Source organism: Accipiter gentilis, chromosome 7 (assembly GCF_929443795.1).
Source record: "Accipiter gentilis chromosome 7, bAccGen1.1, whole genome shotgun sequence".
Lineage (NCBI taxonomy): Eukaryota > Metazoa > Chordata > Aves > Accipitriformes > Accipitridae > Astur > Astur gentilis.
Genome location: NC_064886.1, coordinates 13,697,791 through 13,715,697, shown reverse-complemented (window position 1 = coordinate 13,715,697; position 17,907 = coordinate 13,697,791). Strand labels below are relative to the sequence as shown.

The 17,907-nt window shown below is 44.3% G+C and overlaps 2 protein-coding genes and 1 non-coding gene across 10 annotated transcripts in view; all 3 read left to right on the top strand.

Annotated features, from left to right (window-relative positions):
• The window catches only part of KHDC4 (KH domain containing 4, pre-mRNA splicing factor), a 35,267-nt gene extending 20,907 nt beyond the window's left edge, over nt 1-14,360 (top strand). Inside the window, exons 1-14 of one of the 8 annotated variants that reach the window (XM_049805359.1) lie at nt 218-533; nt 681-918; nt 3,222-3,350; nt 3,709-3,788; nt 4,456-4,508; nt 5,411-5,574; nt 5,993-6,204; nt 6,765-6,825; nt 7,687-7,744; nt 7,960-8,213; nt 8,730-8,885; nt 9,889-10,001; nt 11,886-11,977; nt 12,948-14,360. In XM_049805359.1, the coding sequence (XP_049661316.1) occupies nt 442-533; nt 681-918; nt 3,222-3,350; nt 3,709-3,788; nt 4,456-4,508; nt 5,411-5,574; nt 5,993-6,204; nt 6,765-6,825; nt 7,687-7,744; nt 7,960-8,213; nt 8,730-8,885; nt 9,889-10,001; nt 11,886-11,977; nt 12,948-13,147 (1,902 nt within the window). In that variant the 5' untranslated portion in view covers nt 218-441 and the 3' untranslated portion in view covers nt 13,148-14,360. Of the gene's footprint in view, nt 1-190; nt 534-680; nt 919-2,254; nt 2,346-3,221; nt 3,351-3,708; nt 3,789-4,455; nt 4,509-5,410; nt 5,575-5,992; nt 6,205-6,764; nt 6,826-7,686; nt 7,745-7,959; nt 8,214-8,729; nt 8,886-9,888; nt 10,002-11,885; nt 11,978-12,947 lie in introns of those variants that run through there. The other 7 variants (XM_049805365.1, XM_049805362.1, XM_049805360.1 and 4 more) reach the window with 7 other exon arrangements.
• Nucleotides 5,763-5,891, top strand: LOC126041411 (small Cajal body-specific RNA 4). Its single transcript, XR_007506851.1, has one exon. It is a non-coding gene; the product is annotated as a small Cajal body-specific RNA 4 (non-coding RNA).
• A 235-nt stretch (nt 14,361-14,595) lies between the features above and the next one.
• The window catches only part of RIT1 (Ras like without CAAX 1), a 6,484-nt gene continuing 3,172 nt past the window's right edge, over nt 14,596-17,907 (top strand). The window contains exons 1-5 of the mRNA XM_049805389.1: nt 14,596-14,703; nt 14,793-14,920; nt 15,480-15,536; nt 16,507-16,580; nt 17,071-17,262. Of these exons, the coding sequence (XP_049661346.1) occupies nt 14,821-14,920; nt 15,480-15,536; nt 16,507-16,580; nt 17,071-17,262 (423 nt within the window). The 5' untranslated portion in view covers nt 14,596-14,703; nt 14,793-14,820. The remainder of the gene's footprint in view (nt 14,704-14,792; nt 14,921-15,479; nt 15,537-16,506; nt 16,581-17,070; nt 17,263-17,907) is intronic.

The window sequence follows — 17,907 nt, the reverse complement described above, 5'->3', positions numbered from 1 at the left end:
GCGAGGGAGCAGTGCGCATGCGCCAGGGGGCAGCGCGGAGTGCCCGGCGCGAAGGCGGCAGGGGGGCTGCGCGCATGCGTCAGCCGCCCTGCTGCCCGGCCGGCCCACTAGGGGCAGCAGTGCGCGTGCGTCAAGTCTGCAGCCTCCGTCTTCCGCGGCGTCATCGCCGGCAGCCCCGCGGGGTGGGTGCTCTCCGGCCTGTCCCACCCTGCCCCGCCTTTGCCGCTGCGCTACGCGGTCGGTGGGCGGTTTCCCACGGTCAGCCACGGAGCGGACCGCCCGCTAAGAGAGCGGGGGCAGGTACCGCGCCCCGCCCCGCTCGCCCTCGCCTGCCCGGTGCCAGTTCCCGGTCCCTCCGCCGGAGCGGACGCCGCCCACGGGCCGCGGCGTCTCCGTGGCAACGCCCGGAAGGGGCGTTTCGAGGCGGCCTCGAGGCCGGAAATGACGGTGCGGCTGGCGCGGAGGCGGCGGAGCCGGGCCGGAGCCATGTCAGCGGGTGGCGGAGGGCAGCGCGACGCTGGGGCCGCTGGCGGGTGAGGCTGGCCCGCGGGCGCGGCGGGTCGTCGGGCACCCCTGGAGAAGGGCCTCGGTGCGGCGGTTCCGAGGCGCGGCAGGTCCTGGAGCTCCCGCGGGGCAGCGGGCTCGGAGGCGGCCGGGACTGAGGCCTCTCTCTTTTCCAGGCGGCGCAGTAAGTGGGACCAGCCCGGCCCGGCCCCCGCTTTCCTTCTCCCCGGCACGGCGCCGCTGCCTGGGCGCCCCTTTCCCGGCGGCGGAGATGGTGGCTCCGCTGTGGCGGGCTCCGAGAGCTCCGCAGCCCCCTCGGGAGCGCTGGATGCGGCCGCGGCCGTGGCCGCGAAAATCAACGCGATGCTAATGGCCAAAGGGAAACTGAAGCCGGCGCCCAGCACGGCGGACAAGGTGGGTGCCCGGAGGGGCGGCAGGAGCCGCGCCGTGCCGTGCCGGTGGGACCGCCAGGCCCGGAGGTGGTGGGCGAGGGTGGGTGTCGCGTCTGTTTTCTGGCGACCTGCGGCCTTTATTTGTCGGAATGGCTCTCGGTGAGACGGGAAACGATGGAGGCTTGCTTCGTGAAGTAGGATGTGACAAAAAACAATCGGAAAACCTTTCTTCAGATTTTATCAGCAACAGAAAACAGTGGCGTGGCTGCGAGGTCAGTCCCACTGCTCTTCTGTAAGGCTTAACCAAAGAGATCTGTAGGAACGTGATAAGCTTTTTTCTGAAGTATTTTCTAAGTAGTGTCAGCTGACGTAAAAAGTTCTGTGTCAAACTGCCGGTTTAAAATATGAGACGAAATTATTCTCATGTTTAAGCAAGTTATTGGTCGGAGCCATATGTGCAAGTGCTGACCAACCTGGTCAGCTTCTGGTCAGCCCTGACGTGAGCCTTGGTCAGTCCTGAAGTGGTAAGGCAGCTGGACTAGATGATCGTTGTAGGTCCCTTCCAACTGAACTTTTAAATTCTAAAGCAAGTGTAACTTCAAGCGTGTTTTCCCATTTCAGTAACAAGAACAGTCTTGCTTTCCTGTGTGTTATTAGCCTATGCTGGAGCCAAGCTTAGAAGGCTGTTTCAGGTTGCCTTCCAGACTCGTTCAAATACAAAGTTAACAAGAAGAGTACGTTTTCACGGCGGATTGTATCTTCTTTTTCACGTGCATAGTATTAGTGGGACTGCCAGATATGTTCTAGGCATTTGCCTTGTGAGGCAGCATGAAAATGAGTCTTCGTTTTGTCATTGGATTTATTCACAGATAATGTAGGGAAGAGTGGCAAATGTACCCTGCCATGTGTTCACCGTATTTGGTTTTCTGTAGGTTCTGTATCCAAAATGATTGTTACAGTCGTTTTAATATGTGAGGTTTATTAGTGAGTGTTTCTTTGATCGTTGCTATCGGCAGTCCTAGATGGTTTTAACGCATTGTTTGCTGCGCAGTGGTGCCTGCTTCTTGATACTTACTGTCCACCTGAGGATGTGAAATTTTCAGCATTGAAGAATGTGTGGCTTGGTTTCAGGTAGCCTCTGCAGTCATACCAGATGGAAGTGAAGTCTGTCTGTTTACTGGCAGTTTGAAACACCTAAAAATCGGAAGATACTGATGTCTCATTCTTCCATCTATGTTTTTTCCATAAGCTTTGGTGGCATCTGGCATCCTGTGACAAATTATATTGCTGTGGGAACCACTTAGCCAATTAATTTGCAAATAGGATCGGTTGTTTATCGCATATCTTGCTTTTGTTAGGAAATGTTCAATGATGACATTTCCAGCGTAATTAACTCTGATGGCACCTCAGATTGTGAGTGAATGGAAACCGAGGAGCCTGCAGGTTAATGTATGTACTTTTTTTTTTTTTTTTAACATGTGGAAGGAAGGGAGAAACAGAATGCATGTACAATGCGTTAGGCTTATGTCCCTCTCTAGCTGCCTTCTGGCTCTCATGCAAGTGCTGTGCTTCATGTGATATTGATGAGACTGGATGTGTGCCTTTTGGACTTTACTGGAAGGTTCTTTTTTTACAGAGTCTTGGTTTATGCTTACGTCCCCAAAAGCATTTCAAAATTTTTAGGAGGGTGTACTATCTAACTCTATGTACGTGGGAAAAGCTCTAAGGTCTTTGTTGTAACTACAAGTCTTCTGTCATGTCTTCTGCATCTCTCTGTGGCTTTTTCTTTCTTAGACACTTAGATACTGACACAAAATATTATGCCCTTGTTTTAAAAAAACGAGGTGGGGGGAAGCGTGGTTGTAGCATTGGATGAGTTTAGATCTTGAACAGAAATTCTAAATTCTGTTTCTGTGTAAGGGGAGTTGAGAGAAGCATGAATTGCATGTTTTATTAGTCTCGCGGATTTCTGTCGGAGGTGCCAATTCAAGCGTAAGGTGCCTTGTTTCTGTTTGAGCAACTTCACTGCTTAGTTCTACATGTGTTTCTCCATTTATAGAACAGAAACAGTAATTACTTATTATATTAAAATGTGTTGAGGATAAAACTAGTGTTTTTACTTGAGCACGAGCTTGTGAAGAGGTAGATTATTAAGTAGTAGATGTAATGTGCTTTCTTCTAATGTTTGTAAAGCTTTTGGGTTCAACAGCTGAAAGGGGAGGATGAAAAGGATATTCACCTCTAGAGTACTAGGGTCAATTTGTTTGTTACATCATTTATCCCTGCTTTCCAACTGCTGGTCTTTTGCAACGGTTGTCTTTGAAGCTGCAGGCTCTGGGAAAAGGTCCGGCTACAAGTAAAAGCAAAGATGACCTCGTGGTGGCGGAGGTGGAAATCAACGATGTCCCCCTCACATGCAGAAACCTGCTGACGAGAGGACAGACTCAGGATGAGGTATGTTCAGGATCTACGTCTGACTTGTTAGGCTTGGCAACACGTTTGTACCCGTTTGTAAGGTTAAAAGAGCTTGCAATAAACCATATCCAGTGGTTGTTTCCTCTTTTTACAAAACTTGTTGTGTTTTCTAAGACACTTTATTTCATAGTTTATTGGTTTGTTCGATAAAATGTCATATGATGAGGTAAGGTAGCATAGTTGGTATCCTCCAGTGGGCACCGTTCATTCTCTTCCCACTTTATTAACGGCTTCTGGTCTTTTAGTACAACAACATAGCTTAAACCACTTTGGGTGTTTTGTGTACGCTTTGTTTATTATTGGTAAACTTGTCACTGGGTTTTTTAAATTGTTTTAGATAAGTCGGCTGAGTGGAGCAGCTGTCTCTACTCGAGGGAGATTCATGACTGCAGAAGAGAAGGCAAAAGTGGGACCCGGGTTTGTATTTTCCTTTTTTGGGGCTTATGCTTTTTTTCTCATTGGGTGGCTATGTGGTGGGGGCTTTGTTTTTTGCTGTTTTTTTTTGTTTGTTTGTTTGTTTTGTGAGCGCTGTCACCTTTGGGTGCCGCCAGAGCGAATTGCCTGTTGAGTGTTTTGAGTATGTTTACTGTTATGATAGCCTGACTGCATAGCTGCTTTCCCACCTGCTTGATACTGATAGGGTGAAATTAAAAAAACCAGACAAACCACAAACGTGACAGATCAGACTGTGCTGAACTTCTTCAACTCAACGCTATACTGGATCCCTTGTGCATTTTGCTGAGAATGTAACGGGAAAGTTGCCCAAAGAGAGCTAATATTTCATAGACTCGGGGCTTTTAGTTAGTTAACCTTTCACGTGGACAAGCAAATTAACGTTTTCAGGGGTATAACTTTAATAAGTCGTTGTGTAAATAACTCCTGAATCTCTTCAGTTTTCAGTGCAGAGCTTTGCTTACTGAGCACCTTGATATTCAATGAACACGTATTTACTTCCTTATGTGAAGAGTGTTTCAAATCTGTATGGAAGACTTCATGTGTCTAGTTGACTGTAATATAATTAGGTTGAATCCATTATTGTATGTTTTCTGTGGGTTTAATGGTACGTTTGACATTTCCTTTCCAGGGAGCGTCCTTTGTATCTTCACGTCCAGGGTCAGACACGGGAATTGGTTGACAGTAAGTGCACAAAGCGTTGTTCTTTTCCTGTCATTGTTTGTGATAAAGGGGTTTTACTAAGGGGCTTTGTTGTGACCAGTATGGATTGGGACTATAAATATCTTGGAGTCGATAACAGACCCCATTTAAACATTGATGTTAAGATCTCTGGCTCAAAACTACCTAAGGTGCTCTGTACTGCATTAGTCATTAAAATAAAGCTTTTGATAGACAACAAGGAAGGGAGGGGAGTGAGTAGGGTTCCTAGGCAGGTGTAGCTCTTCTGTGTGAATTTATTTGCTGATAACATGCTGAAGTCCCGTTACAGTAGGTTGTGACAGGGAGACCTTCCCTATACTATACAAGCATGAACGTTTTTTGTGAGATGGCTACATTTCCATTGGAAGCACAAAGAACTCCGGTCTTGCCCATGCCTGCCAGAAAAAAAGGAAAAGTATAAACTGTTCAGGTGTTCATTTGTTCTGCATATCAGTTCACGGGCTTGCCCTCGGTTGTCTCTTGAAACGTGAAGCTGCCCACTTGTATCTACCTTGCTTTCCACAGCCGGTAAACATTTTTTACGTGTTAGTTTGCTCATTTCATGCAGATGTAAATTCTGTACAGGGTTCATGTAAATGTTTCTAGCATTTGCTAAAATATGTGGGCTAAAACCGCCCACCTGCCTATATTAGCCTAAGCTTTATCAGGGTGGGAGTGGAGAAGGAACCCTGATGCTTGCTGCCATCCTTTGTGATGCAATCCTAGAATGCTAATATTGGGCCCTGCTGTCAGATGCAACCTTTTTGCCTGTAGATCTGCTGTTGCAGAATATGGGAAGGTAACCCTAGTCATTTCATGATTTGGTTAATCTGGGCAGTTGACAAGGGCCGAAATATAAATTAATTTCATATTCTGTCAACTAGGAGCTGTTAACCGAATTAAAGAGATAATTACTAATGGAGTAGTGAAAGCAGCCACAGGTTCTAGTCCGACGTTCAATGGAGCTACAGTTACTGTCTATCACCAGCCAGCCCCCATTACTCAGTTGTCTCCAGCAGTTGGCCAGAAACCTCCATTCCAGTCAGGGGTGAGTTATTCATTTATGTGGATTTCACTGAAGTATCACTGATTACAAGATTTACCTATTACAAAGTATACATGTATTTATTGAAAAAAAACCCACAAAGAAAAAAAAACAAACGACAAAAACCTGAAAACAGACACCCTCCCCCCCAAAAAAAAACCCGAACAAACCCCACCTTTTGTGTTGTGAAAACTGGAGGACTAATCACACTGAGTCTGAAGAGTGAGATTCAGATGACAGTAGCCTCCTAAAAGAAAAGGGATGGAGAGAGCAGTCATAGTTAGAGAAAAGCAAAGGGCTGACTGTGCCATCCGACACTTTACTTTTCTGACTGTCACAGAAATAAGATTTCTGGCCTCCAGTGAAATGAACATCCTAATTCTTGGAGTGAAATAGTAAGCTTTTACTGTTACTTTTACAGATGCATTATGTTCAGGACAAGTTATTTGTTGGTCTGGAACATGCTGTACCTACATTTAATGTGAAGGAGAAAGTGGAAGGGCCTGGTTGCTCCTACTTGCAGCACATTCAAATTGAAACGGGTGCTAAAGTATTTCTTCGTGGGAAAGGCTCAGGTTGCATAGAACCGGCATCAGGCAGAGAAGCTTTTGAACCCATGTACATCTACATCAGGTATGGGGGAGGGTGTTAAAAAAAGAATAAATCTCAGTGACTGGCCGTGAATGTAACTTAATTTTTAATCCATGTGGGGAATTCTTAATTATGACTGACTTAATGCAAATGAAATAGGTTTTGAACTTGACTTTTATTTTAATAGTGATCTCTCTAAAGTGATAAAGATATCAACCATATGGTGATATGATATGAAGTGATACTCGACTATATGGTATTGCTTTTATTTGGAACACAGTAAAGCTGTGGGGTTTTTGCGCTTGGGTTGTGATGTTGAGCTTTAAGGGAAGAATACAAAATTCATTGACCAGTCAAGTCATTTTTCTGTGTTTGTTTCTTGCAGTATTTAGACTAACCTGAATTTTCATGTAGAAAATAAATATTCATGACTTTTGTTCACAATTGTGCTGAATAGCTGCAGAGCTGCTAGAGTCCTGTTGAGGTGCCTGATCATTCATTAAAGGGATAAGATCTCACAGCACGTTCCTGATGAAAGAAGTAGCTCCCAAATCTGGTGGAAACGTTTGTGCTTATGAGGTGTTGTTTTTATGTGTTTTCAGTCACCCAAAGCCAGAAGGTTTGGCAGCTGCTAAAAAGCTGTGTGAGAATCTATTGCAAACTGTGAGTAGCTCTTACAAATATGAGATTTCAGAGTCTGTCGTAGCTTTAGTGTGTGCCTGGCTAATGACTTTTTTTTTACGCTCTCAGCGAAAATGTCCATGCATTCCAACTTGCTAGTAGGTTTTTCCTTCTAATTACAGCTGTCTAATTTTTGTACAGTGAACAAACACTTCTCAGGGTGGAGCTGTAGTAGTGGAATTTTTGGGGAAAAAATGCAAATGCTTCCTGAGTAGAACTAGGGGTGGGGGCAGGAGATTGATTGTATGCAAACATAAAGGAATGCTGCTTTTTTTCCGATTGCTGTAGCTTCCCTTGCCTTAGCTTTAAATGTTGTTGAGAGCCACGCTGTCTGCTTTATCTTTCCTGAAGTGATTGTTGTACCCCCAAAAATTTTAGAAAATGTCACGTGTTCACATAGAAAATTGATTTCTGAGCTTTTTTTACATGAATGCCAATAGAGTAAAATCCTGTGAGACAGTCCTTCTGTTAGTATTCATAATTGACTATGGGCTACAAAGTGTATTTTGAAGAATACAGGAAAGCTTTTAGATTCTGAGTATTTTCTACTGTCTCTACTGAAGTATTTAGTTTGCCACTCTATTTCCTGTGAAAGATTAGCCTGTATTTTACACAAATCTGTTACAGACCAGCAGGATTAGTGGGATGTTCAGCGGGGTTTTGGTCAGTGGGGTTTTGTTTTCAGTTTTGGTCGGTGGGGTTATTGCTGTCTTTGTGCATGGTATGTTCTGTAATCAAAGTCCCCTTACGGTTTTATGGTTGCGTGGTAAGATGCCTTTTGCCAGCAAAAGGTTAACATAGTAAATAGATGTTTATTGTCTAATCTTTTAAAATTCTTTGTAGGTTCATGCCGAATACTCCCGATTTGTGAATCAGATAACCACTGCAGTACCCTTAGCAGGTAAATGTTAGCAATAATGAAGTCTTTGGAGTTGCATTCTGCAGAGCTGTACTTGTAGTTAGTTTTGTGGAATTTATTTACCTGTGGAAATCTTTAAGTTAAGTCCTTCAATTGAAAAGGAGTCCAGCTTCTTTTACATTTGGTAATTAAATTTGATATTTTTGTGACTCTTAACTGAATTGAAGATGACCCTTTTTTCCCCTTTCTCTTGCCAGGCTTTGCGCAGCCTGCCACTATAAATAGTGTCCCTTCACAGCCATCTTATTACCCTTCCAATGGGTATCAGTCTGGTTATCCTGTTGTTCCCCCTCCTCAACAACCAGTTCAGCCACCTTATGGTGTACCAGGCATAGTACCACCTGCAGTGCCATTGGCACCTGGAGTCTTAACAACACTACCTACAGGAGTTCCACCTGTGCCAACACAGTATCCAATATCTCAAGTACAGCCTCCAGCCAGCACTGGCCAGGTACTGCCACATATTATTTGCGCTATAGTTGTCAACTTATTAAGCTGTTTCTTTGCTAACAATAAAATACTTAAAGTAGTTCCAGAGGGAGAATTCTTCTTTAGGGCATTTTTTTTGTTGTTTTGTTATTGCTTTGCTGATGCTTCTGTCTAAGCACCCAAATTGTTGGTATGGCTGCTTTGTACTGCGTTTTTCATATCATAGCCACCTGTTAATATAAAGGATATTTGCAGGGGGCGGTCGCTCATTTATGAAATGCGTCATCACAGGCTGTGATGCAGTTATGTAGGTACAATGAGTTTGAGTTACAGATAGTGATTAGTTGAGGTGGGAGCATTCTATAAATTAAATACTTGTTTTATCTTTAAGTTGTGAATTTCCTTTTAGCTTCTCTGAGGTTCTGCAAAGAGAAACTAGTGTGTTCTGCTCCTATGTATGAACCAATACATTGAATTAATACTTTATATGCATATTATCAAATTTTCTTGTGTTCTGTTTTCAACTTCTGCATGCCAGAGTCCACTGAGCGGTCCTTTTCTTCCTGCTGCCCCAGTAAAAACAACCATGCCGACTGGTACACAGCCACAAGTCCAACCCCATCCCCAAGGTCAAAAGAGACGCTTCACTGAGGAACTACCGGATGAGAGAGAGTCAGGACTGCTGGGATATCAGGTGGAATAAAATCGGCAATTTTACTTCATTCCCCAAAATGGAACTTGGCTAGAGAGAGATTTTTATTAGCACAGTTTATTTGGCAACAGTCATGCAAGACCTTTGGCAGATGGCAGCAATTGTTACAAAACATTGAGACCACCCTTTTGTTTCTTTGAGTGGACGCACTGTTCCTAAACTGTGACTTACTTGATTCATTGGCAGCTTGCTTTCCATACCCTCAACCTTTCGTGAAGAAAAGCAGTGCGTTCAGGTCAAAGAGATGACAATAGCATGTTACTGTTTAGTTTAAAGGGAGATTATCTGGGCATTTGTTTGGGTTTTATGGGTCTTTTGGGTGGACTTGTTTGAGGGGTGGGAGGGAAATGTGGCAATAACTTCCAGATTATCCCATTTACCTTTCTTGCAGGTTGCACTTGAGAGGATTTCAAGAAGCCTAGTTTTAAGAGATTGATTTTTTTTTTTATAGCAAATGTTTAAACAGTTGACTTTAATAAAAATAATTTTGATTTCTTCAGACTTGTATGTGAGAAAAGGGAGTTTCTGCAAATACTTCTCTGATAATACACCCCTGTTCACAGGCAGAAACTCTAAATATAAGCTTTGCCTAGAGACAATAAGGAACTTGCCTATATAGTAGACATAATATGAGTATCTCGAGCAGACTTTACTGTGGCATGAGGTCTAAACAGTATTCACAATTAGCTGATGGAGGAGCCAATAAGTTGATTTGTGAACTAAGGAGCTGTCTTTACTGTCTTGAACTACTGGAAAGGTGGAGTAGGTGGTGAGGTGTCTTCCATATTGGTGCTCAGGTCTGCTTCTTACTACACTACCCTCAGTATTTTTAGGAGAAAGCATTTTTAACAATGGCGATTAGTGGTTTCTTCTGCTAGTTGGCTATATGCTCTGAAAAGTTGGGTGTCCTGTCATTATCATTAAGGAGCTATAGCTTATGTTGTAGTTGTAGATTTGCTAATGCCGTGTGTTTTTCTGCTCATAGCATGGACCCATTCATATGACTAATTTAGGTACAGGCTTCTCCAGTCAGAGTGAAATCGATGGAGCCGGATCGAAGCCAGCAAGTTCCTCAGGAAAGGAGAGAGAGAGGGACAGGTGAGTGATGAAAGAATTATGTCAGGTCTTTTCCAGTTCTGATGGAAAGCTTATTTCCAGAGATGATTTGTGTTTCGTGTTCTCTTCTGTGACTTGTGTTGCTTGTTTTGTTGTGGGTGGGGTTTTTTGTGGTGGGTTGTTTTTGTTTGTTTGCTTCTTTTTGTATGGTTTTTTTTTGTTGTTGTTTAAGGAGAAGGGATGCAAGGATTACCTTTTCATGCTACAACATGAAAATAGCTTAATTTCCACTCCTCCCTAAGTCTGTATGCTCTTACTTTGTCTAGGTCGGGTATTTTGCCAGCTTCTTGGTACAACAGAATATTCTTGTGAAATAGGTTAGCACTTACACTTTAAATGATTCCAATTTTAAAACAAATCTGAAAAAGTTGTAAACCTCCAATTTTGTAGCCTGAAGTTTCAGGGAAAGATTTACTTGATAGTCTCTTTTGTTTTCTGGTCATTATGAAACACATCAAGGGTATTGGTAAATTTTTCTATGTTCTCCATCTTGTATGTAGTCCTAAATTCATTGGACTCTAGTGCATTGAGCCACAAAACTGTCAGGCTTGTACTTTATTTCATAGTAACATAGCATGGTTTGGATTGAAAGGGACCTTTAAAGATCATCTAGTCCACCCTCTCTGCTGTGGGGAGGGACATCTTCTAGTAGATCAGGTTGCCCAAAGCCCTGTCCCCCTGTCCAACCTGACCTTGAACACTTCCGCGGATGGGGCATCCCCAACTTCTCTGGAAACCCAGTTTCTCATCACCATTCAGAAAAGGATATCTTCCTTATATCTAATCTAAATCTTCCCTCTTCTAGTTTAAAACTATTACCCCTTGTCCTGCCACTACAGGCCTTGGTAAAAAGTCTCTCTCCATCTTTCTTACAAGCCTTGTAATAAGGTCTCCCGGGAGCTGCCTTTTCTCCGGGCCGAGCAACCCCAGCTCTCTCAGCCTTTCTTGATGGGAGAGGTGTTCCAGGCCTCGGATCATTTTTGTGGCCCTCCTCTGGACCCACTCTAACGGGTCACTGTCTTGTGCTGGGGACCCCAGAGCTGGATGCAGTGTGGGGTCTCGAGAGCAGAGTAGAGGGAGAGAAGAATCTCTCTCAACCTGCTGCCCATGCTTCTTTTTATGCAGCACAGGACTTGATTGGCTTTCTGGGCTACAAGCACACTTTGTTGGCTTGTGTCCAGTCTTTCATCCACCAGTATCCCCAAGTTCTCCACAGGGCTGCTCTCAATCCTTTCATCCTCCAGCCCGTGTTGATATGGGGGTTGCTCTGATCTAGGTGCAGGGCCTTGCACTTCACCTTTTTGAACTTCATGAGGTTTGCATGGGCCCATGCCTCAAGCCTGTCAAGGTCCCACTGGATGTCATCCCTTCCCTCTAATGTATAGACTGCACCACTCGGCTTTGTGTCATCTGCAACCTTGCTGAGGGTGCACTCGATCCCGCTGTGTCATTAATGAACACATTAAATAGTATTGGTCCCAGTACAGACCCTTGAGGGACGCTACTTGTTACTGGTTTCCACTTGGACATTGAGCTGCTGACTGTAACTCTTTGGATGCAGCCATCCAGCAAATTCCTTACTCATCTAGTAGTCCATCCATCAAATCCATTTCTCTCAGATTTAGATGTAAGAATGTTGGGGGGACCATATTGAAGGCCTTGCAGAAGTCCAGGTAGGTGACATCAGTTGGTCTTCCCTTGTCCACTCATGCAGTTACTCCATCATAGCAGGCCACTAGATAAGTTGGGCAATTAAAAGTTAAACTCCTCAGGTCAAGGACAGAGTTATGAATTTGTTTGCTACTACCTTTGTCTCTTTGCTTGTTTTAAAAAAGAAAAAATAAGGGTTTGCATTGGTTTAAATAGGCAGTTGATGCCTCCGCCAGCTTTTCCTGTCACTGGGATGAAATCAGAATCTGAAGAAAGAAATGGTGCGGGGTCTTTACCAGGCAACCATGGTGAGTGCAATGAATAAAATACACTTGTGAGTCAATTTTCCTTTCCCAAATGAGTTTACGCTTGTCTTAACATTTGTTTAAATCGGTGATTTTTTTTTTTTCTTTTTTGGCTGGTCTTTGGCTGTTTAAGTGAAAAGCAGGTCATACTGCACTGCTCTAAAATCACTTGTGTTTGCTGTGATTATACACACATGATGCTTCTCTTAAAACTTTAATATCTGTATGAATGAGGAGAGTGTAATTAAGTGAAAGACTAAAGACAGGTATTTTTGACCCATCAGTCAGCTGAGGCACAGAATCTCATAGGATTGTTTTGTAACACAGATATCATGTGGCTTTACATTGTGAACAGCTATCTCTAGAGGCACTAAGGAGTATCGGTGGGAGTTATGGTTCAGGTGTGTATTTACAGACATGAGTTATGTCTGCAAACAACAGAAGTCCTATCAGATTTCATCCTTTCATAAGGTTGTCATACATCAAGTATTTGCAACTTGGTAAAGCATGTAATCATTTTAACTCTCCTGGTAGTTTAGTGCCTTTCAGATCTGCAGGTACATCATGTTAGCCTGTTTAACCTTAGGTTTTCTTCAGTATTGGTCCCAGAGATTGCTCTTCCGTTAGCTTTCTTTTGAACAAAATTTCTACTTTTCTTTACATATTTATCTCTTTAACGGTGAAATTGCCATCACTTAGACGCATTTGCTAACTCTACCTTTTTTGTGTGTTTCTTTCTTCTTTCTCTGTTCTCTTACATGGTTCTGATGGATCACATGTGCTGTTGGTGGTGCTGTTTCGTGTGGCCTTCGACCTTGGATGACCATTGGCCTTGTGACCTCAAAATGGTGTCCAACTAACAATTTACAATTAACGTCTTTTTTTATTAACTTGTTTTGGGGCATTTTATCTCTTTTTATTTTTATTCTTCCTTCTTGGGGGCTGGGGGGATTGTTTTGTTTTCCCTTTCTAGATCATCAAGCTAAGAAGATGAAAACTGCAGAAAAGGGCTTTGGATTAGTGGCATACGCTGGAGATTCATCGGATGAAGAGGAGGAACATGGTGGCCATAAAAACGCAAGTACTTTTTCACAGGGATGGAGTTTGGGATACCAGTACCCTTCCTCACAACAGCGAGCTAAACAACAGATGCCATTTTGGATGGCACCGTAAAAGCTGCAGAAGAGTTTTCCTTCATCCTTTTTTTCCCTCTAGCAATAATGCATGTATATTACAGAATGAACTTTGCAAATACGCATTGTTTTTACTTTTGCAGAAGCTAAAGGTTCAGTATTCCCCCTTGAAAGGGCTCTATTATTTTTAAAATCCCTATTTCTGCAGTGAATTTGTCAATTAAAAAAAAAAAAGTATTTGAAATAGTGTTCTGACAGGGCTAGTCCCTTATGGGGAAGTGCTGTAAAGGGAAACCAGGGAAGCCTGTCAGTCTGCGTTTCCCATTTTTCCAGGATAACTTAAAGATGGAAAGAGTCAGTCTACACCTGGTGTTTGTATTTTATTAAGTGTTCCTGCTGTCAGCCTGTGTCTGCAGTCCCATTGAGCTAATGGTGACCCTGGCTTCAATGTTCGGACTTTCAACAAAGGAAAGGAATATACAGTAGTTCTGAAAAGCTTGAGGATCGCATTTCCTAAAACTCTTAATTTGTTTTTACTTCAAGCATTTCCTGTAACTCGGCACTGTTTTTTCTTTGAAATGTGGTTTTACTAACCCCAGAACTTCTCGTTCTAGCCAGATGTCGGGGCGGGGGGATGCTCAGTTTTTTTGGATGGGTTCATCTTGCCGCTAATCCCCAGGTGGACTTGGCGCTGTAGCACTGGTACTTAATCTTCTCCAGTCACTTCTGGATTCATTCCCATGCAGCAGTTCGGATGGAACTCCTTGTGAGGTTTGACGCCCCCCATCTCTTAACTCATTCACTTACTTGATTCTACCCCTTCTGTTTCACGGTGGTTTAACAAAGAAAAGGCAGGCAGCAACCGGGTCCACGCAGCGCCAGTGACCCGAGCACAGGTAACCGGGTCCATGCAGCGCCAGTGACCTGAGCGCAGGTGTTGCTCTTGCCTCGAAGTGTGGAAGCGGAACCTGGGCATAAGTTGTTGGATTGTTTACGGATGTGACCTGCAACGTGGGCTTTCTTGGCGGGGCAGGCTGTGGCAGAAAGAACTCTTTTGCATGGAGAAGTGATGCGTGGGACTGTGCTGAGGTGCTGGTCAGCTTTTGAAATGGGAGAGCGTTTTAATGGTGGGGATGTATGTTGCTGCTGCACACTGGAAGACCTTGCTGGCTCACTTGTACAAACATTGTCTTTCCTATGTGTTGTAAATAATTAGAACCGTACTTTCATTATAAATAAATGTATAAATATTCTGCTTCTTGCTGCTTTTTGGGGGTGAGGCTTGACTCCAGCGCGGCCGCAGCCTGTGGAAGGGAAGGTGGGGTTTCGGGGTGCGGGTCCTCCACAACCCTCCAGCGGGCGCACGCGCCGGCCGGAGACCACCGCGGAGCGGCGGGCGGAGCGACGGGCGGTGCTGGCACCGCGCCTGCGCTGGCACGGCCGGGCCCCGCCCCCGCCGCGCAGCGCGGGCCGGGCGGGGGCGTGGCTGGGCGCTCGCGGGCGGTGGAGGAGCCGCCGCCATTTTGGTGTCGCCGCCTGGGCTTGGAGGGGGAACGGAGCGGCAGCCGGTCGGATGCGGCGCGCAGCAGCCTGACGGTGAGGAGGAGGAGGAGGAGGAACGGGGTGGCGGCGGGGCAGGGCCGGGCGACGGGCTGCCAGCGCTCACGCTCTTTCCTTCTCTTCAGCGGCGGCGGCTTCTTCGGCACCGAGGAGATGGATTCTGGAGCCCGCCCGGGCGGCGGCGGCGGCGCTCCGGGGCAGTCCCGCGAGTACAAGCTAGTGATGCTGGGCGCCGGTGGCGTCGGCAAGAGCGGTGCGTACGGCTCCTCCGGGCGTGGCCGATCCGCCGCCGGAGGGGGATCCCCGGGGGCCGGCCGGTGCGGGGCGGCCCCGGAGACCCTCTGTCCTGCCGCGGGCGGAGCCGCCGCTTTCCCCTCACTGCGCGGAGCGGGCTGGGGGACTCCGCAGGTAGCGCTGGTAACAGGAGCGCCTGAGAGCTCGGCTCGGTAGCTGCGAGGTGACAAGTTTCTTGAACAAAACAGTCTGGTTTTGGGCGCTGTTCCGCCCCCCCCCCCCCCCCCCCGGGTGTCTTGGGAGCGCAGTGTGTCATCGTCTTCCGCGTTTTGGCTGGGTCCAGCTTTGTTTCTGAAACTCGTAACGGAGTGCTTTGTTGAGGACGAGGGTGTAGTTCTCTGTTTCTGAGTTATTTAGCCTATTTCATCTGCCGTGTTTCTGTCAAATCTTGCACCGAGTATGGTTTTATGTTTTAGCTGGTAGTGAAATAATGTGCTCAAGCATTTTGTGAGCTGAATGCTGGAGCAACAGATGTTTACCGGGACTTGTGCAACTGTGTCTCTGATATTTGTTTCCAGCTATGACCATGCAGTTCATCAGTCACCGGTTTCCAGAGGATCACGATCCCACAATTGGTAAGAAAAATCTCTCTTTAATCTTTGCTGTTCACTCCCTCTCTTAGCAGGTTAAGCTGTTGTGGAGTCCATTGCTTTAAAGCGCTTAATTGAAAGAAAGCTATCAATTCGACTGTAAATTGAGGACCCAAGTCCCTTAGATTACTCATTTGAAGGTATTAAAAGTTCTGAGACTGCTCTGAGGACTGGGATACATATCCTGAGTTTTAGATCTTTAATGGCTTTCCTGTCACACACATTCAGGCCTGTATGCGCTATCAGTATTTGTTTGTATGTTGGCAGACAAGGATGAAAAAACAGCTAATAAGTGAATATTAGTTGTCTATTAAAAAAAATATATCTAGTCTCCATGCTGTAGATCGGCTCTCTGCTATTAATTTGTCAGGCTAAATTGTTCTCTGTGTTTTAGAAATTGGGAGGGATGAAAGTGCTTAACAACTTACTATATTGCTGCATAACTTTTGCAGCATCTGTAAGAGGAAGACCAACAGTTACACTGTCAAAGGAAAAGTGGGAAAACCAGCTGGCTTCTTGTTAAGTGGACTGTTGTAGTGTGGGGGTGTTGACTTGGAGGGACAGAATATTTATTGTCTTACTTTTAAGTAAGCAGTTGATGGTGGTCAGTTCTTCTTTTGAATCACGGGTATTTTCTGGCTTTGAGAAAAATGTAATGTTCTTACTCTGTGCTTTTCACCGAGGTGTCCAAAATGAATTTATAGAATGCGGTCACATGTCTATCAGATATAGCATGTACAATAGCATGATTTTAGCAAACCGTTGGGAGGATACTAAATCAGACCAGAACAATTAAAAATGTAATTTGTTGTTAAATGAAGATCAGAGTAATGCAGTAAGGTAGTATTACCAGATTAGGTTCTTCTAGTGTAATGTTCTTTTTGTGAATTGGTGACTAACAAGTATTGTCGTTGTATTGAAATCTTGTTCTTTCTGATGTGCCATGAATTCACAGAGGATGCTTATAAAATACGAATACGCATTGATGATGAACCTGCCAATCTGGATATTTTGGACACAGCAGGACAGGTACGTGAGTAATAATAAGTTAATTGGGAAGATGTTAAGAAGTCTGTAATGGTCAGGTGTGGAGACAGAAATCCTGTAAAAGTAATGTGTGTCTTTTTTTCCAAATTGTTTTTTGAGCTCTCTTACTTTTTCGAAGCATCACGTTGCTTACAGCATCTGTTTCATACTATTTATATTTAGTAAGCTTACATGGTACTCTGGGTTCATGCACTGCTTTCTCTGTTGCAGCTTGCTGTTCGTGATGAACAAGCAATACGTATTGGCTGATAAATGACACGTTGGTATGATTTCTATAGCGAGGGATACTTGGTGTTAATCCCAAACCTATGTAATATCTTGTCCTATATGTAACAGGATGAGAAGATAGATGACCAGCTTGTTTGCAGAGTTCCTATGCAGCTGGTTTTGGAATGCGTATTGTGTTTCCCATTCTGAGGAAATTAGAAAGTCATTGTATTTGTGCAATTGAAATGTAATTGTTTGTTTCTAGGCAGAGTTTACGGCCATGAGAGACCAGTACATGAGGGCTGGTGAGGGATTTATCATCTGTTATTCAATCACAGACCGGCGCAGTTTCCATGAAGTGCGTGAGTTCAAACAGCTGATCTATCGTGTTCGACGTACTGATGACACTCCTGTGGTCCTGGTGGGAAATAAATCTGATCTGACACAGCTACGGCAGGTAAATGGCACAAAAGACGGCCACAACTATTTCTGTTGTAAAATACAGTAATACAAGAGGTTATACTCCCTTTCTTAATTTTTTTGCATGTTTACTATATAATAAGTTGAACAGGAGACAAGTACGTGTTTAACCCGGAATGTGTTGAATAACCAAATGTGTATAGCAATCACAAAAGTAAAGTCTTCAAGTTGATGCTTTGGGTTGAAACTGCTCTTGGGCTTTGCACTTTTTTTTTTATATTCCTGAAAGTAGATACTGTTAGTAGAGATTTAGCATTCTTTAAACCACTTGCAGATACTAGTACAAATTGCAGATGTAAGTGTGCTAAGAATGGATGTGTAATAACGGAGAACTTGGATAAGAATGGGTAGAAAGGAAAATTGCTTAAGAAAACAGTAACTACCATCTGTGGGAAAACAGTTTGAAGCAGAGCTTCGCTCAAAGGAAATGTACTTTGGAAAACAAGTTCCAGAGGTGCTATTTGTATACCTGGAATTAGATGAATTTTCTATGTGTGTTGTAGCAGGAAAATTATGGTAGCTATGGTAAAACACCCATGCTAAGAGATGTAAAGTATAGGATGAGGACTGGGTGTTGCTTTTTTTATGGCCTCAGCAAGACTGGTTTTCGTATTTTGGGCAT